The sequence below is a fragment of the Mandrillus leucophaeus genome, unplaced genomic scaffold, assembly GCF_000951045.1.
Source record: "Mandrillus leucophaeus isolate KB7577 unplaced genomic scaffold, Mleu.le_1.0 Scaffold94, whole genome shotgun sequence".
In the NCBI taxonomy this organism is placed as follows: Eukaryota; Metazoa; Chordata; class Mammalia; order Primates; family Cercopithecidae; genus Mandrillus; species Mandrillus leucophaeus.
The window spans coordinates 776,602-801,279 of NW_012110252.1; the positions used below are offsets into that span (position 1 = coordinate 776,602).

At 39.7% G+C, this 24,678-nt stretch overlaps 1 protein-coding gene across 4 annotated transcripts in view; it reads right to left on the reverse strand.

The window, feature by feature from the left end:
- Positions 1-24,678, reverse strand: part of R3HDM1 (R3H domain containing 1) — a 201,970-nt gene that overhangs the window by 26,501 nt on the left and 150,791 nt on the right. For all 4 annotated transcript variants that reach the window (XM_011970280.1, XM_011970278.1, XM_011970277.1 and 1 more), the window contains one exon: positions 22,687-22,838. In XM_011970280.1, the coding sequence (XP_011825670.1) occupies positions 22,687-22,838 (152 nt within the window). The remainder of the gene's footprint in view (positions 1-22,686; positions 22,839-24,678) is intronic.

Below are 24,678 nucleotides of genomic sequence, written 5' to 3' on the forward strand. Positions count from 1 at the left end.
TGAAACCCCGTCTCTACTAAAAAATACAAAAAAATAGCCGGGCGAGGTGGCGGGCGCCTGTAGTCCCAGCTACTCGGGAGGCTGAGACAGGAGAATGGCGAAAACCCGGGAGGCGGAGCTTGCAGTGAGCTGAGATTCGGCCACTGCACTCCAGCCCGGGGGGCAGAGCGAGACTCCGTCTCAAAAAAAAAAAGAAATCTTCAGCAGATGTCAGAGTATGGCCATTTGAAGATGTTTATGCTGATATTCTGCAATATAAACCTTCAATTTGGCCGGGTGTGGTGGCTCACGCCTGTAATCCCAGCACTTTGGGAGGCCGAGGCAGGCAGATCATGAGGTCAGGAGATCAAGAACATCCTGGCTGACATGGTGAAACCCCGTCTCTAGTTAAAAAAAAAAAAAAATACAAAAAAATACAAAAAATTAGCTGGGCGTGGTGGCAGGTGCCTGTAATCCCAATTACTCAGGAGGCTGAGGCAGGAGAACTGCTTGAGTCTAGGAGGCAGAGGCTGCAGTGAGCTGAGATTGCACCACTGCACTCCAGCCTGGGCAACAGAGCAAGACTCTGTCTCTAAATAAATAAATGAATAAATAACCAATTCATTGGTGAGTTAGATGCTCAACTAGGCTTGTAGTCTAGTCTCTGGAAGAAAACACCAGCTTTCTGCCTCATAAGCTTTCTCAAAGTCATAGTGATTTCCATTTTATATATATTTGTTGTGATGCGGGTATATATACCTAGTATGATATAAACTTGCAACTAATGAGAATTTGACTGTATGCTCAATTAATGAAAATAAATGTCAAAATCTTTAATCTATAATTTTTTGGGCTTTCCTTTAAATGCTAATAGCTGATTTATCTGGGCTTTCTGGTTAAATGCTCATATTTACAGAAGTATTAATTTATAGCTCATCTATTCCCTAATGTGAGCCATTTAAAAAAAACTGAATTTGACTAAAAAATGAAGTACTAAAAAAAGGGAGTGGGGACACCTGCCCTAAGATTGTTGCTTTCACAGAGCACTGAATGTAGCTTTGTGTTTCTTGGCAGCTAAGACAAAATGGTGAGCCCAGGGATTATATAGCTGCCAGGATGATAAGGAAAGCAAGCAGTTAAGCCACTGGCAGGTGCTGGATTGCAGAATATCATAACTGTATTCTACAATAAATTTACAGCACGCAGTTAATTATAGAGGAATCCAGTCTTCCAGTACCACATATAAAACATACTTCATGTTTTACTAGGAAACTTAGAAGCTGGGCTGGAAATCTTGCCCAAAGAGGATTATTTCCCATTTAATAAATAGGTAGGATGCAGAAGTACCTGCAAGAAGGGCTAATACATACCTTAAAAAGGAGCTCTGAACTTTTTAAGTACTTAAGTACTTGTATGAAACCTAAAAAAGAGTCTACATTATACATTTAACGGAAAAGACGCCTTTGGCTTGAGAAATTGGAGGGTAGGTATCATAAACACAATTCACCACAAAGATGTCTCTGATGCTCCTGGAGAATAACTGATCTTGAGATGGGGCATATTCTGACCAGTCCATCAGGATGAACCAGTCATCATCAAGCAACGTATTAGCAGATCTGTTAGATACAGCACTTTAGTGGGTCAATGAAGTGATAGAAAATACCTGCTAAACAATAATTTCGGTTTTAGTATAGTTGATTCTATGCTGCTCTCTTTTGCGACTTCTTAAGTCTGTTCCCAGACTGAGATCTCTTTACTCTTTATACGGTTTTTTTTTTTTTTTTTGGTTTTTGAGTCGGAAGTCCTGCTCTGTTGCCTAAGCTGGAGTGCAGTGGTGCGATCTTGGCTGGCTGCAACCTCTGCCTCCCAAGTTCAAGTGATTCTCTTGACTCAGCCTCCCGAGTAGCTGGGATTACAGGCACACACCACCATGTCTGACCTTTTATTTATTTATTTTTTTTGAGACAGAGTCTTGCTCTGTCGCCCAGGCTGGAGTGCAGTGCAGCGTCACGACCTCGACTCACTGCAAGCTCCACCCTCCTGGGTTCACACCATTCTCCTGCCTCAGCCTCCTGAGTAGCTGGGACTACAGGCACCCGCCACCATGCCCGGCTAATTTTGTTTGTATTTTTAGTAGAGACAGGGTTTCACCATGTTAGCCGGGATGGTCTCGATCTCCTGACCTCACGATCCACCTGACTTGGCCTCCCAAAGTGCTGGGATTACAGATGTGAACCACAGCGCCCAGCCATTTTTTTTGTATTTTTTGGTACAGATGGGGTTTTGCGATATTGGCCAGGCTGGTCTCAAACTCCTGACCTCAGGTCATCTGCCCACCTTGGCCTCCCAAAGTGCTGGGATTACCAGCGTGAGCCACTGCGCCCAGCCTTTTTTGATTTCCCTTTTCCTGAGACAAGGTCTTGCTCTGTCACCCAGGGTGGAGTGCAGTGGTGCAATCATAGCTCACTGCAATCTCAAACTCCTGGCTCTAGCCACTGTATATATATACCACATTTTCTTTATCCACCTGTTGATAAACACTTGAGTTGCTTCCACCTCAGGGTTTCTTTCTGAGGTGACGAAAATGTTTTAAAATTGACCATGGTGGGGTTGCACATATTTGTAAATACACTAAAAACTACTGAAATATACACGTTAAGTGAATTGTATAGTATATAAATTATATCTCAATAGAGCTGTTTAAAAACAAGATAAATAAGAATATGGCAGAATGAATAAAAATGGTACATACACTAGTCACCCCTTATCTGTGGTTTTGCTTTCCTTGGTTTCAGTTACCCTCAGTCAACCATGGTCCAAAAGTATTAAAAATGTCAGAAATAAATACTTCATACATTTTAAATTACATGTCATTATAAGTAGCATGAAGAAATCTCATGGTGTTCGGCCCAAGATGTGAATCATCCCCTTCCCCAGCATATCCATGCTGCCTGTTAGTCATGGACACTGTTTGCTCCTGACATTTAGCTATCAACACTGTCACGACTTGATGATCTAGATCACCTGAAGCAAATGATCCTCCTCCTGACATCCTGTTGCAAAGTCAACAGTAGCCAAACACTATGTCACAACGCCTACGTCATTCACCTCACTTCACTTCATCTCATCACATACGCATTTCATCATCTCACATCACCACAAGGATGAGTACATTTATATGTATGTATGTGTATATATTTACTTTATTATTATTTTTTGGAGACAGGGTCTTGCTCTGTAACTCAGGAGTGCAGTGTTAAGATTGTAGCTCACTGTAACCTTGAACTCTGGGGTGCAAGTGATCCTCCCACGTCTCCCAAGTAGCTAGGACTACAGGTGTGCACCACTACACCTGGCTAATTTTTATAGGTTTTTTTTTTTTGGTAGAGATGAGGTCTTGTTATGTTGCCCAAGGCTGGTCTCAAACTACTGGCCTCAAGCGATTCTCCCGCCTCAGTGTCCCAAAGTGTGCTGGGATTACAGGCGTGAGCCACTGTGCCTGGCCAATGTACAATATTTTGAGAGACCACATTCCTATAACTTTTCTTACAGTACATTGTTATCACTGTTCTATTATTAGTTGTTATTTTAAATCTATCACTGTGCCTAATTTATAAATTAAACTTTATCAGAGGCATGTATGTACAGAAAAAAACATAGTACATACAGGGTTCAATTCCATGGTTTCAGGCATTCACTGGGAGATCCTGGAACATATACCCTCTGGATAAGGCGGATTACTGTATATGAAAGGTATTTACAAAATTCTATTGTATGAAATCACCCACAAAAAGGTCGAGACTTAGGAAAATAGCATGGGAAATTCCACATGAAAATATGTTGCCATCATGTGTCTTTTCTCTTTATGTTTTTGTAAATATTTCATGGCTGCTGTTTCAAATTATTTTTTAGTTGGGAGAATAGGGACAAGTGTATTCTTCTCAAGCAATAATTGATTCATTTGAAAAGCAAGCCATACATCTACTACAGCTTTTAGTGACTACTAGAAACGATGTCTTTGAAAATTTATGAACAGTTGTCAAGGTGTGTCAAGTCGTTTGGTTTTCTGCCTTTTTAAACCATCTGACGTCTTATTGTCAATGGTAGTTAAGCAAGCTTCCTGAACTTAGTAATATTACTTAATAGACATGTGCTCTATTCACTTAAAAAGCTGTAGGCAATCAATATAATCCATTTGTGAACTATAGTAGCCTGAGTATCAAACATTTATTCTTCTGAATTAAAGATACTGGAGCAATTAACACAGAACAAACACTTAACTCACTGGTCCCACTATCTGAGAAACTGTGACAACTAAGTAAATCTCACTATGACTTAAACTAAACTTAATCAGCCTAGCGGAAAAATAAATGGAGAGGAAAATTTAAACTATTCAAAGGTTACTAGGTTATTCCACGTTTCTTTTGCATCTTTTTATTTGGATTCTTACGTTAATAATAGCTCTGTTATAATTTGTTTAGCCACAATTTAAATTCTGGGGTGGATTATCTTTGTGATAAACTTTTACAGGTAGAATTTAAAAGTACAGCAATTTTGCATTTTGTTAAATATCCTAATTTATAGAAAAATGGGCTTGATATGCCTAGCAACCAGCAGTTTAAATGTCTCAATGCACAGTATTGCTAACTATATGTTTTAGCCTACTTTTTGTGTTAAAGTTGTCTTAATTCTCATTTTTTGGATTGCTGGTAAGACAACATTTTCCCATGTGAAAACTTACTATCAGTTTTCTTTGAGTAGCAATTTATCTTTATGGATTATTTACTTGTAGTCTCACTGTTACCATCCTAGAACATAGAGAAGTGATAAAAACGTTCTATAAATTAAGCTTTTATTAGGCATGTTTGTCACATTTCCCTCATATCTTGCTTCTTTCCTTTGAATATTACTCTTAATATAGCTGTAATGGATTTCTATATTTATGAAACTTAAAAACGTTCATCCACTCTGATAATGTACTTGGTATCTTGACTAATTCACTGAGAAAGCAAAGCAATCAGAAGAGAATTTCTCTCACTGCCATTTCTATCCACCTATCCATATCGGTATCCTTATACTCTCCTTGTCCTCGTTTACTGTCCATGAAATCCTCTGCACTGTTCTCTAAGGCTAACCTGCTTCCATTTTTGTGGTGGCTCTCACCCTCCCTGGGGACCTTACAACTCTCTCTCCTGTCCCTTGTAGTGGCAAATCTTCTGTATCTACTAAGCCTTTCCCTTCAGCATACAAACACATACATCTTTCAATTAAAAAAGGATCCTCTGTCTTGACTTCATCCTCTCCATATACGAATCCAATTCAATGCTCATCCTTATAAAAGCAATTCTCTTCAAAGGTTGTCTCTATTTATTGTCTCCAATTCCTCTCCTGCCATTCTCTTAGCTTTTTTATCTCCTAAAGTCTTCATATTTAAGTCTCTCTTTGAATGATTTTATTATTTTTCGGGATTTGGAATTATCTATCTGAGTGTAATATTGTTTGGATGTGTGTCCTGACCCAAATCTCTAATATCTATCTATCTATCTATCTATCTATCTATCTATCTATCTATCTATCTATCTATCTATCTATCTATCTATCTATCTGAGTGTAATATTGTTTGGATGTGTTCCCCCACCCAAATCTCATTCAAAATGTAATCCCCAATGCTGGAGGTGGGGCCTGCTGGGAGGTGACTGGATCACGGAGGTGGTTTCTAATGGTTTAGCACCATCCCCCTTGGTACTGTACAGTGAGTGAGTTCTCATGAGATCTGGTTTAAAAAGTGTGTGGTGCTCCCCCCACTCTTCTCTTCCTCGTGCTCCGGCCATGTAAGACATGCCTGCTTCCCTCTTGCCTTCCACCATGACTGAAGTTTCCCGAGGCCTCCCTAGAAGCCACTATGCTTCCTGTGCAGCCTGCAGAGCTGTGAGCCAATTAAACCTCTTTTCTTTACACATGACCCAGTCTCAGGCATTTCTTTAGAGCAATGTGAGAACAGACTAATACAGAGTGCTTAGAAATATATTACAGTTTAAATAAGTGTAATAATAAAATAATTATCTATGTAACTTCATTCAGATTGGGAAACAGAACATTGTTAATATCTCAGAAGTATCCCTGCCTTCCTGCCTCATGCGCCTCTAACTGATCAGAACCCCCTCCAACCAGTTTTGTGATAAGCACTTACTTGCCTTTTTTTTTTTTGAGACAGAGTTCTGCTCTGTCACACAGGCTGGAGTGCAGTAGCACCATCTCCGCTCACTACAACCCTCGCCTCCCAGGTTCAAGTGATTCTTATGCATCAGCCTCCTGAGTAGCTGAGATTATAAGCATGCACCACCAAGCTCGGCTAATTTTTTGTTTTTAGTAGAGATGGGGTTTCACTCTGTTGGTCAGGCTGGTCTCAAACTCCTGGCTTCAACTGATCTGCCCGCCTTGGCCTCCTAAAGTACTGGGATTACAAGTGTGACCCACTGTGTCCGACCAGCACTTACTTGCTTTTTATTTCTTGTATAATTGTACCACATATATATGTATCCCAAAAGAACATAGTTTTGTCTGTTTTTGATCCTAAATAAATGGAGTAATACTGTATAGATCATTTTATGACTGTTTCTTTTACTCAGTGTCGTATCTGTGAGACTCAACCAACTGGATATAAGTAGTTATAGTTTATTAACTTTCTTTGTGGTATAGTAGTGTCTGAAATGAATACATCAAAATATACTTACACATTCTATTCTATTTTATTTGGATTACTTTCAGTATTAGGCTAAACATTGTTGCTACAAACATTCATAAACACCTCTCTGATACATATCTGTCAAGGTTTTTTTAAATGCAGATGTTGGTAAACTTTTTCTGTAAGAGCCACCTAGTATATATTTTAGCTCTGAGGAACACATGGTCACTTAGGAGTTATAAAATAATAAACCTTTAAAAATTTAAAAACCATTCTTAGATTGTGGGCTGTAGTTTTCTGACATCTGTTCTAAGATATAAACCATAAGGAGTACAATCTTCCACATCACAAGATGGTTTGGGGCATAAAGGTTTTACATGTATTTTGTTGGGATTACAGGAGTATGCCACCACGTCCAGGTAATTTTTTGTCTTTTTAGTAAAGATGGGGCTTCATTATGTTGATCAGGTTGGTGCAACATATTATCTGGACTTTCCTTTTATTTATTTTTTTTTTTGTTTCCCCCCTAATCTCTCACCTCTGGTTGAAAGGAGTTGTTTTTAGTCATTTACTTTTTAAAAATTTTTTTTTGATTAAATTTTAACATTTCATTTCAATATGACTCTGTAACAGGTTTTACAATCAGTTAGTTTGAGTCTACTTTTATCCCTCCATTAAATGCCCTGTGGCCTATCTTTCCTTACAAATTCTTACTCTTGTTTTTAATAATTTGTTAGTTTTACAGTATTTCTTTTCACTTTATCTAAAACTAGTCTTTGTTTAAACTATTAGAAAAGAAGGCTCGGCAAGGTGGCTCACATCTGTGAACCCAGCAGTTTGGAAGGCTGAGGCAGGAGGATCACTTGAGCCCAAAAGTTCGACACCAGCAGGGTAATACAGCAAGATCCTATCTTTAAAAAAATTAAAAAATCAGCCAGGTGTGGTGGCATGCACCTGTAGTCCCAGCTACTTGGGAGGCTGAGGCAGGAGGATTGCATGAGCCCAGGAGGTTGAAGCCTCAGTAAGCCAGGATCACACCACTGTATTCCAGCCTGAATGACAGCAAGACCCAGTCTCTAAGAAAAAATTTAGGACTCAGATTATTTTATAGTTTTACTGAGGTATAATTTATAGAAACTACACTGCACATGAAGTATAGAATTTAATGAGTTTTATGTATACGCACACCATGAAGCCTCACCAACCCCCAAAGTTGCCTTGTGCCCCTCTTTGTAGTCCCACCTTCCCTTCTTCCCCATAAACTCTTCCCAGCCTCCTGGCTCCCCCCCCAGGCAACCACTGATCTGTCTGCTGTCAACAGAGATTAGGTTGTATTTTCTATAATCTAATATCAATGGAATAATATGGTTTATATACTTTTTTTGGCGTGGCTTTTCTTTTTTTGCTCAGGATAATTATGAGATTCATCCATGTTGCTGTATCAACAGATCATTTTTTTAATTGCTAAGTAATAGTCCACTGATGAATATACTATGAATTATTTATCCATTCACCTGTGGGTGGACATTTGGGTTGCTTCTAGTATTCATTTCTCTTAAATACTCTGAAGTGGAATAATTGGGTTAGATGGTAGGAGTATGTTTAACGTTTAAAACAAACTGTTTCCCCAGGTGGTTGGTTTGAGAATTCTTGATTTATTATACACACAAGTCCTTGTTAGAAGGACAAAAATATACTTGGTTTTTAAGCCTGTATATTGCTTACCTTTTATTTGTATTCTTTTGTGTACCACCAATATCCATTTGGTATCGTTTTCCTTCTGTCTGAAAAACTTGCTTTAACAGTTCTCACAGTGCGGGTTGGCTGGCAATTAATTCAGCTTTTGTGTGTTTGAAATCTGTTTCTGAAAAATATTTTTACGGGTATAGAATACAAGTTTTCTTTCTTTCACTTCTTCAAATAAAGATGTTGCTCCACTGTCTTCTGGCTTGTATCGCTTCTAAGTCTGCTGACATTCTTAACTGTGTTCCTCTGTATGCAATGACTCTTTTCCCCCTCTGACTGCTTTTAAGATTTTCTCTATAACTTTTTAAGATGCTTTCTTCACCTTTCTTTTGCTTGAATTTGCTGAGCTTGTTGGATCTGTGGGTTTATAATTTTCATCAAATTTTGAAAAACTTCAACCATCACTTATTCAAATATTTTTTGTTCCCTTTTCTCTCTTTTGAGGATGCCAGTTACACATGAATTAGCCCCTTAGGAGCAATGATGCTTTATTAATCATTTTCCCTCTCTGATTTTTATATTGGCATTGTTTCACAGTTTCAACTCACTGATTTTTCTCCTCATTATTTGCCTTAGTTTCCTGATTCTCTGTATTCTCAGTAATTTTTGATTGGAGACAGGTAATTTCTGATTGGAGTCAAGACTAAACTGTGAATTTAACCTTGTTGGGTGCTGGATACTCTTGTAATTTGTAATAGTATTTTTGAGCTTTGTTCTGGATCACAGTTAAGTTGTCTGGAAATAATTTAATTCTTTTGGGTTTTGCTTTTATGATTTTTCATGCAGGACCACAGCAGCCTTTTGTTTTTAAGTTTTTTTGGGGGTGTGGGGGTGGGCAACAGGAAGCTTAGAGCCAAACAGAACAACCTTAATCTAGGACAAATTTTCTTCCACATTGAGATAGTGTCCTTTTAAGTCCTCTACTTGTTGCTTCCTGTATTATGAAGTTTTGCCAGTGGCTGGTAGGACTACAAATGATTACTGTTCTTGGGTGAGTTCCAGAAATTGATTGTGTCTGCTCCTTTTGAGTGGTTCTTTTCCTGGCCTCAGGTAGTTTTTGCATACATATGCACCAATCTATTCAACTAAGACTCAAGGAGGTCCCTCCAGAGATCTCTAAAGCTCTTTTCTCTTCAGTACTTTGCCCTGTAAACTCTAGCTACCCTGGCTTAAGTCCCAACTCCATCTCCTAACTCAGAGACTCTGGTTGGGTTTCCCCTCCCTGAGCTGTCACTGGGAAACGTTCTTGTGGCACTAAGCTGGGGCAATCCTAAGACTCACTTTTTTTGTTTCTCCCTCTCAGGGTTTACTGTTCTTCACTGTTCCACGTCCAATATCTAGAAACTATTGTTTCACATAATTTTCTGGCTTTTTGGTTAAGGTAGGAGGTATTACTCCATTTTGGCTAAAAACAGAAGTCAGGAGGATGCAAGTTTTAAAGATCCTTTCTTCAATATCACTCATATTGGCCCTGATACCATGTAAGATGCCAAAGTCAGCACACTCCCAAGACCTGAAAATTATTCAAAAAATAAAATACACAGGCTATGCTAAAGGGAGACTTCTAACACATACCTCTTCTACCTTGTAAATTGGGTTGGCCTATCTCAGGGGACTGCTTGTTACACAGATTGCTTATGGCCTCAAGAAATATCTAAAACAACAAGTTAGGCAATAGCCATTCAAAACCTTAGGCAGTAAAAATAGTCACTGTGGATTTTAAAAAACAAATTGGAAAAGTTTCAATTTACTTGAGGAATAAAAGCTGTAAAAATCTAAACTGAAGAATAATTCAAAAGTAGGCAGGGAAGATTTAGAGAATCATCCCTTTTTGTCTCACAATAATTTTTTTTTTTTTTTTTTTTTTGAGGCAGTTTCAGTCTTGTCCCCCAGGCTGGAGTGCAATGATCTCGGCTCACTGCAACCTCTGCCTCCCAGGTTCAAGCGATTCTCCTGCCTCAGCCTCCCAAGTAGCTGGGATTACAGGCGGGTGCCACCAAGCCCAGCTAATTCTGTATTTTTAGAAGAGATGGGGTTTTGCCATGTTGGCCAGGCTGGTCTTGAACTCCTGACCTCAGATGATCCACATGCCTCAGCCTCCCACAGTGCTGGGATTACAGGCATGAGCCATTCCACCTGGCCTAAAAATTCTTTTCTCCTTTATACAAGTTCTTTCTCTTCTAGTTTTCAAAGCAGTTATATCCTTCCTCTTTTTGAATAAATACTATGACTTTTTATATATAATACTTCACGAACCGTCTAAACTTGTTTTTTTTTCTTAAAAGTCCTTTTCACTTTACCACATACTATCTCAAAGTTACAAATGACCTCTTCTGCTCACATCCAATGATTTTTATTCCCTTTATGGTCTTTATCTCTCTTCCTTCCTCACCCCCTCACAACATCTGACTATTAATCTTTGAAATCTCCTTGTATGTTGGCTTCCACACTCCTTTTTCCTATGTTGTTGGTCTTCATTTGTGACCACTGCCTCTTGGTCTTTTTTTTTTTTTTTTGCTGGCTATCAACCATCTAGTACAGGAGTTGGCAAACTACGGCGTATAGGCAAAACTCAGACCACTGCTTGCTTCTGTATTGCCTGTAAGCTAAGAATGGTTTTTACAGATGAACATTTGAAATCAACTTGATGACAGAGAACACTAACTCTGAATCCCAATTAAGTAAAATATTATCTGTCACCCAAAGTAAATCCATTGTGCTCATTATTATATTTTGAATTTTATCAATAAAAATTTATGGAAACTTATTTTTCCCCTTGTTATATAAATATCTAAATACAATCCACGATTCTGTATCTTGGCTTACAAAGCCTCAAATATTTCCTATTTGGCCTGTTTCAGAAGAAGTTTGCCGACCTTAGATCTAGTAGGTAAAGTAAATGATATCCACATAACAGTTACACTGATTTTCAATCCCAACACGTATTGCTGCTAGTGGGGCATTATCCATTAACATATCTCAAATTTTTCCTTAATCCTCACTTAACATATTTGTTTCATCTTTCAAAGTGCACCCCAGATTAATCCCCTTCCTACTGTCACCACCACAGCTGAGGATGCCACCACTGGATGCATGTAATATGATATCCTTCTGCCTGGGGGTTCTTCCCACTTCAAGTTCACTTCAAAGACTGATACTGGACTAATGTTTTGGTCTTTTTTTTGAAGGGTCTCAAGCTAATTTCTTTCTATGCTAACCTAAAATTCAGATGCTCTATGGAAAAAAGTTTAAGCATAATGTTTATTTTTTTTGAGGCGGAGTCTTGCTCTGTGGCCCAGGCTGGAGTGCAATGGCGTGATCTCGGCTCACTGCAACCTCTGCCTCCTGGGTTCAAGCGATTCTCTTGCTTCAGCCTCCTGAGTAGCTGAGAATACAGGCACGTGCCACCACACCCAGTTAATGTTTGTATTTTTTAGTAGAGACGGGGTTTTGCCATGTTGGCCCGTGTGGTCTAGAACTCCTGACCTCAGGTGATCCACCTGTCTCGGCCTCCCAAAGTGCTGGGATTACAGACGTGAGCCACTGTGCCCGGCCAAGCATAATGTTTAATAAGACAAGCAAAGTTACAGAATAAAAGATTCATAAAGACTCCACATGACACCAACAAAAACAACACTGATCTCCACCTTAGGGGAAAAAAAAAAAAGGCTGGGCGTGGTGGCTCTTGCTGTCCCAGCACTTTGGCAGGCCAAGGCAGGCGGAACACTTGAGGTCAGGAGTTTGAGACCTGCCTGGTCAACATGGTGAACCCCGCCTCCACTAAAAACACAAAAATTAGCCAGGTGTGGTGGCAGCCACCTGTAATTTCAGCTACTTGGGAGTCTGAGGCAGGAGAATCGCTTGAACCCGAAGGGCAGAGGTTGCTCAGTGAGCTGAGATCGCACCACTGAACTCCAGCCTGGGCTACACAGACTCCATCTCAAAACAAACAAACAAACAAAAACTTTAAATAGTGATTAAATTGGTGTACAGTGACTGCTTTCCAGAAAGGGCAATGGATTAGTGAGGCAGAATTTCACTATTTTACTCCAGATATTTATATATGGTTTATTTATTTATTTTTGAGACAGAGTCTTGCTTTGCTGCCCAGGCTGGAGTGCGGTGGCATGACCTCGACTCATTGCAGCCTCTGCTTCCCAGGTTCAAGCTATTCTCCTGCTTTAGCCTCCCAAGTAGCTAGAAATACAGGAGCCCACCACCACATCCAGCTTATATATTTAATTTAAAAAGAAAATTTCTTTCTTTCCTTCTGTGTTTTTTTTTTTTTTTTTTTTGAGACAGGGGTTCTCTCTGTTGGAGTGAAGTGGTGTGATCTCAGCTCACTGCAGCCTCAACTTCCTGGGCTTATCCCACCTCAGCCTCCTGAGTAGCTGTGACCACAGGCATGTGCCATCATGCCCAGCTGATTTTTGTATTTTTTGCAGAGATGAGATTTTGCTATGCTGCCCAGGCTGGTCTTGAACTCCTGAGCTCAAGCGATTCACTCACCTTGGCCTCCCCAAGTGCTGGGATTACAGGCATGAGCCATCATGCCCAGCCTAAAAGAAAAATTAATAACGTAGGTTTTACAAAGCATAAAATAAAATGTTAAAAAATGTGATTGCTAACATAGTTCATATATATGTATGCACACTGAAAAATGACTTTGGTGAGGTACACCAAAATTTATCAGTGATTATTTTTGGGTGCTGAGACTGTAGTTGATTTGTCATCAAACACTTGAAATTTCAAATATTTTCAAATTTTCTACAATGACTGTGTATGTTTAACCAGAAAGACCTAAACAAAGTACACAGAGGAAAGACTGTTTTAATAGACAAAATACAGATATAAGACAAGTATTTTTCAACATCAGAAACTCATTGAGAGGCTGAGGAAGCACCACAAATACTCGGTGTGATCAATTATGAAGAGTTTTTTTCATGAAATGTTGTCTCTCCTATTCCTTAAAAGTACCTACTTAAATAATTTAAATCCAAAGTATTACTATTTTCACTCATTTTGGTGAGTTCACAAAAACGAAATAGCTACAGCACCCTCTTCCCTTCTCCTTTAACATTTTTTTGTGAATAAAACTATTTACTAATAAATCTTGCTAACAAACACATGCCTACAAAAATGGTAAAAAAAAAAAAAAAAAGGCCCAGCGCGGTGGCTCAAGCCTGTAATCCCAGCACTTTGGGAGGCCGAGATGGGCGGATCACGAGGTCAGGAGATCCAGACTATCCTGGCTAACCCGGTGAAACCCCGTCTCTACTAAAAAATACAAAAAACTGGTCGGGCGAGGTGGCGGGCGCCTATAGTCCCAGCTACTCGGGAGGCTAAGGCAGGAGAATGGTGTAAACCCGGGAGGCGGAGCTTGCAGTGAGCTGAGATCCTGCCACTGCACTCCAGCCTGGGCGACAGAGCAAGGCTCCGTCTCAAAAAAAAAAAAAAAGTGGTAAAAAACAAAACAAAACAAAACAAAACAAAAACCAAAAAAACTAAATACTCTTTTATATCTACTAAAGAAGAAATGAATTTCTGAAAAGATAATGTTTTAGCAGTGAAAGTAACCTTTTTTCATTTTATTCCTTCAACAATATCTTTCTTCATCTATTCTGTTAGTGCTACAAAATCATACATAGGTTATCAGTGCAGATATGCTGTAGAGTATATTGGTTTGCTCAGTTTAAGAAATATTTTTATTGGTGTAAAAACACTTAACACAAGATCTATCCTCACAGAGTTTTAAGTGTATAATACAATATTTATCTGTAGACACAGTCTTGTGCAGCACATCTCTTGAACTTACCTTGCCAAATCAAAATTTTGTTTATTACATTTTATTTCTCTAAGCTAAGTGTTAGTAACTTCATTTTTAATAACGAGAGAAGTAAAACTTTATCAAAAGATATAGTTCAGATCGACAGACTTATTATCAACAATTATTTCAAAGGATAGCTGAGGCAAACAAAAAAAATGACAACGTAAAACCAGAAGCTTAGGAGAAATAAAATGAATACAAGAGAGGTATCACAAGTAGGACAAAAGGGACACTAGAGGAATACTAGGATACAAAAATGAGGAAAAACAGACTGTGGGGAGAAAATAAAGGGCAAAAGACTTGAAGGTAGGTTTTCTTTTTCATAATTTCATACAGATTCTGTGAAACATTTTTTAAAGGTTCTAAAAAAAAGGCTTCAGTCTTTTCAAGTTCCTCTCTGTATGCTACCCCTTTGAGAATATAGATCAAAGACAAAGGTACTATAGTTTTGAATTTCAAGATAAAACTAGCAAAAATGAAAGGCAAAATTGGAGAAGAACCAGTAAAAATGAGAGCATTTTGAAGATATCCTACTCACTTGCCCACTTTTGAAGTCTATGCTGGTATCAAACTAATTTTCCCTCCACACTAAGGACTGAGAAAAATCTCGTAAGTTGTTGTAGAATTAGTGTCCCTGACTAGTACTTTGCTTAAAGTGACAGTATATGTGACTTGTATCCGGCTGTGCTCAATCTTCATAATGATAAGTAACAACACAATCCAATCCAAACACAAAGTTGCCTCAGTGAACTGAAAGACTGAGCTGAAAGTAGACATAATAATTCAAATTCTACCTTTCTACACAAGGCACCTCTGTAAGAAAACAATTTTGCTAAGCAATCCAACCTAAGTAAGACATTTTTCAAAACAAAGACTCACTTTATGTTCTTATAGGAATCTTATTCCTTATAATCCTGTAACAAAATGAGGGCTACTACAGTCCATTTAGCATCTAAAACACAGTAAGACTGTATGGATCAAGAGCCTGTAACCTAGAGTTTAAGATACACTTTCCAACTAAGATCTAAAAATTTATAAACTTGATATGTAGTAATTTATAGTTTTATGTCAGGACACTGGATTTCAGATGAAAATCTACTAATAAACAGTGACAGACATGATGACTTTTCTGCTAATGTGTAAAGTTTTACTGGGCTATAGCTACTTGTGGACAGCTGTAGGCATGAATAAAAACAAGACTAGAGGGCTAGTTAGTGTAGGCCAGAGGGTTTCAAGTTTTGGTGCACACTAGAATCACCTGGCAGGCATTAAAAAGTAATGTCGCTGAGGCTTAAGATTAGGGCCAGACCAATTAAATGAAGACATATAGGGTTGAAATTTCATAATGTCTACATGTAAAATAAAAACAAATACATATTCTTATCCTTTTTAGAAGGACACTGTGAAGACAAATGAGATTCTAGAAACGTAAAAACTTTGAGAAACTTCAGTATTTCTTTTTGAGAGGGAGTCTCACTCTGTCATCCAGGATGGAGCGCAGTGGCGCCATCTCGGCTCACAGCAATCTCTGTGTCCTGGGTTCAAGTGACTGTCCTACCTCAGACTCTTGAGTAGCTGGGATTATAGGTGTCCGCCACCACACCTGGCTAATTTTTGTATTTATTTACTAGAGACGGTGTTTCACCATATTGGCCAGGCTGTTCTCCAACTCTTGGTCTCAAGCGATCCACCCGCCTCGGCCTCCCAAAGTGCTGGGATTACAGCCATAAGCCACTGTCCTTGGCCCTTCGCTGTATTTCTTGATAACAAAACAGTATTTGAGAAGTGTTTACCATTTTCCTGACCCTGGGTAACGTGATCATAAACTTCTTCGACTTTCAGTTTCATAACAATGCTGTCCACTATGCTTTTTTAAAAACTTGGTTATCATATTGAGAAGCCAAGAGAAACGAAAAAAGTCCCCCAAAACAGGAAGATAAACTGGGATTCATGAATCCACCAATCTAGCTGCCTTTCCATCTTTTTCATAACTTTGTCATGTACTTTGGCTGTTACTTTAGGACTTTCTAGTGGCCTCACGTACACATTGGTGAATTTCCTTTTTCTGGATGTACTGTATTGTTGATTCATTAACACTGAACTGATGGCCAGTACCAACTCATGCTTGAACACACAGCAGAGCTTTCTTGTGCTTAGTAACACAAGACAGAAAATCAGCATTGTTTGGGAGCCATTTCAAACAAAACCAAAAAAGTGTGAACAACGTGGCACTAAATAGACTGCAAAGGACAATTGTTTACAATAGAAGAACTGAAATAGGGAGGCAGCATGTGCCTTGTTTGACCTCAGCTGGGAATGTGCTTGCCTGATGACTCAAACTTTTTTGCCACACTGAACGTGTCCATGAATGAAAAAGAAAGTACAATGAATATCTGTTTAGGGGTTACAAATAATTTTGGCAAATAGGCAAATTTGCAAATACAAAGTCTACAAATATTGAGAATCTGCTACACATAATTTTCTTTATGTAACTCTGAAAATTAATGTGATTTATTTTTCATTTCTCAGCTAAGTGTTCTTATAAAAATGTAGACTTCAAATTCAGTGAGGTAAACAAAAAGATAACTTTTCTTAAACCAAAAAAGGTAGTGTCTTTGAAAAAGTATTGGCTTGACAAGCCAGAAAAGAACAATGACATAGATTCACGTTACACAGAAAACATATTAATCAGGAAAAAAGTCACACTAAAAAAATACACATCTTACTACATTTAGTCTAACTGGGAGTAACAGCCAAAATAAAAATATTTGTTGCTTTAAGGATAAACTAATGATTCTATATGGTTTCTTCCAGCTTTCATACTTGCTTTTTGGAGAAATATCCACTCATTACAATGATCTGGAACAGAGCTCAGAACCAGGTAAGTGCTAAAGGCATTTCGTGAACTATTAAAACGGATGTCACAAATCCCTCAAAGGCACCGTAACAATTTATCTTTTTTTGTTTGTTTTAAACATGAGAGCTACCCTTTTAATAAATTTCAAGAGTACAACACAGTATGAGTATAGGCAAAATGTAGTATAGCAGATCTCCAGAGTTCATTCATCTTGCACAAAAGAAATGTTATATCCATTGAAGAGTAACTCTCCACTTCCCCCTCCCTGCAGACCCTGGCAACGATCACTCTACTCTCTGCTTCTACAAGTTTCACTATTTTATTTTATGTTTTTTTTGAGACAGTCTCACCCTGTCGCCTAGGCACCTGTGAATGCTGGTTACCTGGTGATGGGGGGTGGAGTAGGGCATGATGATTACCTTTCCCTTTACACATCTCTGTATTGCTTCACTTATATTAACAGCATTATTTGTTTTGTAATTAAAAAAAAATTGATGAAAAATTTAAAAAGCATAGAGAGGTTACAGAAACAAAATAAAATTGAGGCCAACAGTTAATGATGTCTATGTACATATACACATGTGCAAGCTGGCCTTTGACATTTAAGAAATATGTTCATTCAGTATAGATTTACCAAGCTCTGACTTTAATGCCAGGCCCTGTTTCAGGTGCTTGAGTGAGTATGTATGTGTGTATGTATGTATTTATTTATTTATGAGACAGAGTATCACTCTGTTGCCCGGCCACCACACCCAGCTGGTGCTTCAGTAATTAGATCAACCCCTGCTTTTCATGTAAATATACTGAAATATGTAGGATAAAATGTAATTTATATAAGCCACTAAGTCTAGATTTCTGAATTGCCTCCATTCATTAGCCCTTAGATGGTAATTCAACTATCTGATTAATAAAAATTACCAATAGTTGACATTTTAAGTGATAGTTCCAAGTAAACTTGAAATATTATGGTGATTTGTCTATTAAATATTGCCCAGAAGCAGAAATGACATTTTCTGTGAAGAATGCTGCTATGTTTTAAAAAATTAATCAATTAATTATGATTTTTTTTTTCACCCAAAGAGATCTTTAATGAATTCTGTGTTGTTGGGTTTTTTTTTTCTTTTTTTTGGAGATGGGGTTTCACTCTGCTGCCCAGGCTGAAGTGCAGTGGTATGATCTTGGCTCACTACAACCTCCACCTCCCAGGTTCAAGTGATTCTCCTGCCTCAGCCTCCCGAGTAGCTGGGATTACAGGCAACCACCACTGCGCCTGGCTAGTTTTTGTATTTTTAGTGGAGACAGGGTCTCACCATGTTGGCTAGGCTGGTCTCAAACTCCTGACTTCAAGTGATCCGCCTGCCTTGGCCTCCCAAAGTACAGGGATTACAGGTGTGAGCCACTGCAGCCGGTCAGAGATCTTTAATTATTTCTGTACATGACTTGACTTCCTACCAAGTAACTAGTCCAAAATGTACCAAGATAGAGTCTGACAGAATACACATTCCCTGCGTCATGTACAACCCATTCAATTTCTCACATTGGCACTCTACACCTGGAACAGATCAATGCTAGTTTGTCACATGGTAACCAATCACTACTGTCAGCTTACACCTATCTTATTTCAAGTTTATCTGCCTCATATGAATCACAGCTCTAAGCTGTGGGTAATTCCAAAGACTTTATTTTATTTTATTTTTTTGAGGCTGAGTCTCCTTCTGTTGCCCAGGCTGAAGTGCTGTGGTGCAATCTGAGCTCACTGCAACCTCTGTCTCCCAGGTTCAAGCAATTCTCCTGCCTCAGCCTCCCAAGTAGCTGGGATTACATGTGCTTGCCACTATGCCTGGCTAATTTTTGTATTTTTAGTAGAGTTGAGGTTTCACCATGTTGGCCAGACTGGTCTTGAATTCCTGATCTCAAGTGATCCACCCGCCTCAGCCTCCCAAAGTGCTGGAATTACAGGTGTGAGCCACCGTGCCCAGCACCAAAGACTTTTAATCAAGATTCACGTTGGAGGTTGTTGGAGAATCTCATCTATCTTTTAATTTCTGTGCTCTAGGCTATCCCTCAGGCCAAGGCTAGCTCTTCAAATTTTTTATTTCCTTTGCGAGGCAGGCCCAGGGACTAAAACCAAGGATCTTTCCAAAGTGTACTCATCAGCACCCATTTGACAGCTTTTGGATTCTGCCCTTATCTTTAAAATAAGGCTCACTATAGAGGCAGGAACATAATTATGCTCTCTCACCTGTATCCACACTCTTATGGCCAGCTCTCTCACAAGTCAAGCACACAAAATCTTTTCTGTTTCAAGGGACCGACAAGTCTAACAAACGTGAAAAAGTGTGAAAGCGTAAGCTGTCTTAAATAGGTTCTTACAGGCTTGATATCCTTCCCTCATGAAAGCCCCTCCTCCCAGTATGCAGGCCTACAAAGGATGACTTAGTACCCATCTCTCAGCCTCTGCCTCACACAGAAATGATAACTTTGGTAGTATTCTCTGATAAATAAAAAATTAAACTTTGGTTCAAAAAGTAGATAATTCATGAATTTCCTCACTCCTCATTTCAACCTACTTTAGCACAGGTTTCTGCCTCTGACAGTTTGGAAACTGAATTGGCCTTCTAGATCCCAAACTTAGATTTACCAGGGTAAAAAACTCAGATTCGGAGTATTTTTTTCCTTATTTATAAAATTTAAACTCATACAACAAATGGGAAATTTAATGAAGTACATATTTCTATTTTCATTGTGCAGTGGCTGTGCCTCAAAGGAGCTGGGACTCAATATGATATAAAATTGCAAGGTTGCCTGAGAGATTCACAATCAATGTGCCATTTAAAAAGCCTGGGCCAGGCCGGGCATGGTGGTTCACACCTGTAATTCCAGCATTCTGGGAGGTCTACACGGGGCAGATAACTTGAGGTCAGGAGTTCGAGACCAGTCTGGCCTACATGGTAAACCCCATCTCTAGTAAAAAAACAAACAAAAAAAATTAGTGGGGCATCGTAGTGCATACCTGTAATCCCAGATACTTGGGAGGCTGAGGCAGGAGAATCGCCTGAACCCGGGATGCAGAGCGTGCAGTGAGCAGAGCTTGCACCACTGCACTCCAGCCTGGGCAACAGAGTTAGACTCCGTCTCAAAAGAAAAAAAAAAAAAAAAAGCCCTCCTCTATCATGCACTGAAACACTGGCAGCCATAACGATGGAAGGAGAGGGAAAATATGTGAGTTCCTCTTGGGGGAGGGTGAGTTCTGATAAACTCAGAACCAAGCCCCCCTTTTCTAGTGCAACAAAGTATGTCAATCCCTTCTCCACCCCCAAATACCATCTGAAACCATAACTGAACGACAACAATTTATTTATTTATTTTTGGGACGGAGTTTTGCTCTTGTTGCCCAGGCTGGAGTGCAATGGCACCATCTCGGCTCACTGTGACCTCTGCCTCAGCCTCCTGAGTACCTGGGATTACAGGTGCCCACCAACATGCCTGGCTAATTTTTTTTTTTTGAGACGGAGTCTCGCTCTGTCGCCCAAGCTGGAGTGCAGTGGCGCGATCTCTGCTCACTGCAAGCTCCACCCCCCGGGTTCACGCCATTCTCCTGCCTCAGCCTCCCGTGTAGCTGGGACTACAGGCGCCCGCCACCACGCCTGGCTAGTTTTTTTTTTTTTTTTTTTTTTTTTGTAGTTTTAGTAGAGACGGAGTTTCACTGTGTTAGCCAGGATGGTCTGGATCTCCTGACCTCGTGATCCACCCGTCTCGGCCTCCCAAAGTGCTGGGATTACAGGCCTGAGCCACCGCGCCCGGCCTAATTTTTTGTATTTTTAGTAGAGAGGGGGTTTCACCATGTTGGCTAGGCTGGTCCTGAACTCCTGACCGCCAGTGATCCACCCGCCTCTGCCTCCCAAAGTGCTGGGATTACACGTGTGAGTCACCATCCCTGGCCTAAAAACCTCTTATAAGTGATGGTAACTTAGGCCCCCATTCTTTAAAGGAGAACAGCTGCCCCTCTGGCAACCTCCCAGGTGAAACAGGGCTAACCTTATCAGCCTGCCAAACTTAACTGTCTTTGTTTGCTTTTAATCGATACTTTTAGCTAATCTTAAAACTCCCACTAGCAAGTCACATGGCCAAGCAGTATATAACTAAACTCCCACCATTTTCCTTACAGATAACATTTCTGACTGTGGTTAACTACATAACAGGTGTTTAAAGCTGTTTTTCAGGATCCAGGGGGCAACTCATGTCCAATCCAAGCTGGTTGAGATCACGAATCCTTCAACTAGGCCTGCACAGGTGCCCAGAGAGTGACCTTTTAGCATCAGAGGGCCTAAAATTCCACCTTTAGATCATGCTAACCCGATTTTCTCCACACACGTCCTATGAAGAACCATGTAGCTTGATTATGCTTGTGCAGAAACCCCAACTACCTCATCTTTCCAATCTGCCAATCACCTTTCCTACCCATCAATCACATTTTCTCACACTTTAGACCACCCTACTCTCTGTTTCGTAAGTACCCACAAGCCCTATTTTCAGAGGCAGATTTGAGATTTGTTCTCCCATCTCCTTTCACAAGCAGACTTGTGAATAAAATCTTTTCTCTTTTGCAAACCCACTGTCACAGTGATTGGCTTGCTATATGCAGGCAGAATGGACTTGGTTGGTAACACAGGGATGCCATGAGAATAAATGAACAATGGTTTGGTAATACATTCTGAACAATGAACTACAGGGACCGAATTCAATGAAAGATTAGTATTTTCAAAACATGGCTTGTCAGAGACATTTCTGCTTATGGAATACTTCATGACTTGCTTTAATATAGAACTACTATCATTTACTTCTCTTATATGCCTTCCCTCCCCTTACTGATGAAAAATAAGCTTCCCAAAGCCTGAAATATTTCAGCAAGATATTTCACTGCTAAAGTTATACACAGGAAATACAATTTTTCCAGACCCCTATAAAAACCTTAAATATTACACTCCCGTCTCTGAAGTCTATGGCCAACTGTTACTCCATTTGTGTGAATAACAGAAGATTGGCATAATTTTTAGGCACAAGAGAGATTTCACTTGCCTTTAGGTTTTATATGGACTGCTTTCCTTGTAATGATTTTACTGAAAGAAATATATATATATTTTTTGGAGACAGAAGTTCACTCTTGTTGCCCAGGCTAGAGTGCAACGGCACAATCTTGGCTCACTACAACATCTGCCTCCCAGGTTCAAACGATTCTCCTGCCTTAGCCTCCTGAGCAGTTGTGATTACAGGCGTATGCCACCTCGCCCAGCTAACTTTTGTTTTACTAGTAGAGACGGGGTTTCACCATGTTGGCCAGGCTGGTCTTGAACACCTGACCTCAGGTGATCCACCAGCCTTGGCCTCCCAAAGTGCTGGGATTACAGGCAAGAGCCACCATATCTGGCCGAAAGAAATATTTTAAAAAGCATATTGTATTATAGTTTTTTTCTATTCTACATTAGACAATGGTCTCAAGCAATGTCCTTAGTCAACTTTAAAACTAGCAACAGACCATAATCCTGGTAAACAATAAGAAGCTGGAAGATTAGGTTACTTAGTCATACTCACCTTAAATTATTTTGTTGACCAGGTGGAATGACACTATAGTAAACAGGCATTCCCGTTGTGGGCATAGATCCTTGATTAGACTGATTAGGGAACATAACAGGCTGTTGATAAGTCTGATGGGGAATTCCTTGAGAACCTTGAGGCAGTGAAACCTAAAATTTGAAAGACAATTTCAAGAGAAAAAGGTTTTTTTTCAAAGGCTTGCAAATGTTTATGTTTTCCACCTCCATAAACTTTATTTTTTTTGAGATGAAGTCTTGCTCTGTTGCCCAGGCTGGAGTGTAGTGGTGCAATCTTGGCTCACTGTAAACTCTGCCTCCTAGGTTGAAGCAATTCTCCTCCCTCAGCCTCCTGAGTAGCTGGGACTACGGGCATGTGCCACCATGCCCAGCTAATTTTTGTATTTAAACACCTGTTACATAGTAGAGATGGGGTTTCACCACGTTGGTCAGGCTGGTCTCGAACTTCTGACCTCAAGTGATCCGCCCACCTTGGCTTCCCAAAGTGCTGGGATTACAGGCATGAGCCACCGTGCCCAGCAGCCTCCATAAACTTTGAAAGCATGAGCAGTCAGAAATAAGCTAACACTGCCAACAGGCTTTCCTGTCAGTCACAGCATTACCACTTTATTATGTTAGCTATTGCTTCTGGCTAGCATTTGTAAATGTACGTACTGTAGGCTGGATGCACTGAATTATGAAAAGGTTAAATTATGAAAAAGAAACTTTCCACATAAGGATGGGCATTTGATATAGAAAGAGTAACACAGTTTACCTCAGGTAGAAATAAGTAAAAATCAGGCAGGATGGCAGTGAGATGCAATGGATTAGAAAAAGTGAGAGCTTTGGAGCTTAAGGTACCTACATGTGATATCAGTCATCTAAGTGATATTGGACAAGTGACTATTCTGAGGCTCCTTAGCTTCTTACCAGAAAAAATGGAAACACCACCTCCATTAGAAAGGAGGTATTATTTCCATTATGAGATAGCACAATTAAAGGATCTAGTATAGTAGGCATTCAATAGACAGTGTATCTTTCAATTCTGTTTTCTATATCATCTAAATGAAATCACATGAACACAATTCTGTATTGCCACTCTCCAGTTTCTACAGTTTCTAAGATAGAAACAACACAGGCATAAAAGGTTCTTAATTTACAAATGTACCACAATATTAGAGTTTGATTACAGTGATTTTGTTAAATAAAGCCAATATATATTCAATGGCTTGAAGGATCTTTATTTAAAAAAAAGAAAAAGAAAGCCAGGCTGGGCGCGGTGGCTCACACCTATAATCCCAGCACTTCAGAAGGCTGAGGTGGGCAGATTGCCTGAGCTCAGGAGTTCGAGACCATCCTGAACAACACGGTGAAACCTCGTCTCTGCTAAAATACAAAAATTAGCCGGGAGTGGTGGCGCGTGCCTGTAATCCCAGTTACTCAGGAGGCTGAGGTACAAGAATTGCTTGAACCAGGAGGCAGAGGTTGCAGTGAGTCGAGATTGGGCCACTGCACTCTAGCCTAGGCGACAGAGTGAGACTCTGTCTCAAAAAAAAAAAGCCAATATAACCACTATAACCACTGATGATGATGATGTTAGTAATAGTAATGATAGTAGGGTTAACATTATTGGGTATTTACTGCCATGTTTTAAGTTCTAAGTGCTTTATGTGTATTATCTCATTAAGGCTTCTGAACAATCTAAGAAGGTATTTTTTTAGTAGAGATGGCGTTTCACCATGTTGGCCAGGCTGGTCTCAAACTCCTGACGTCAGGTGATCCGCCCACCTCGGCCTCCCACAGTGCTGGGATTACAGGCGTGAACCACTGCACCCAGCCTGAAGGTACTTTTATCATCTATTTTGTAGATGGCTAAATAGATGGCATGAGTTTGAATCCTGACTTTCCCACTTACTAGCTATAAGACCTTAGATTAGTAAGTAGAAAAGTCAGAATTCAAACCTTGTGGCTCCAGAAACTCAGTTCTAGAATC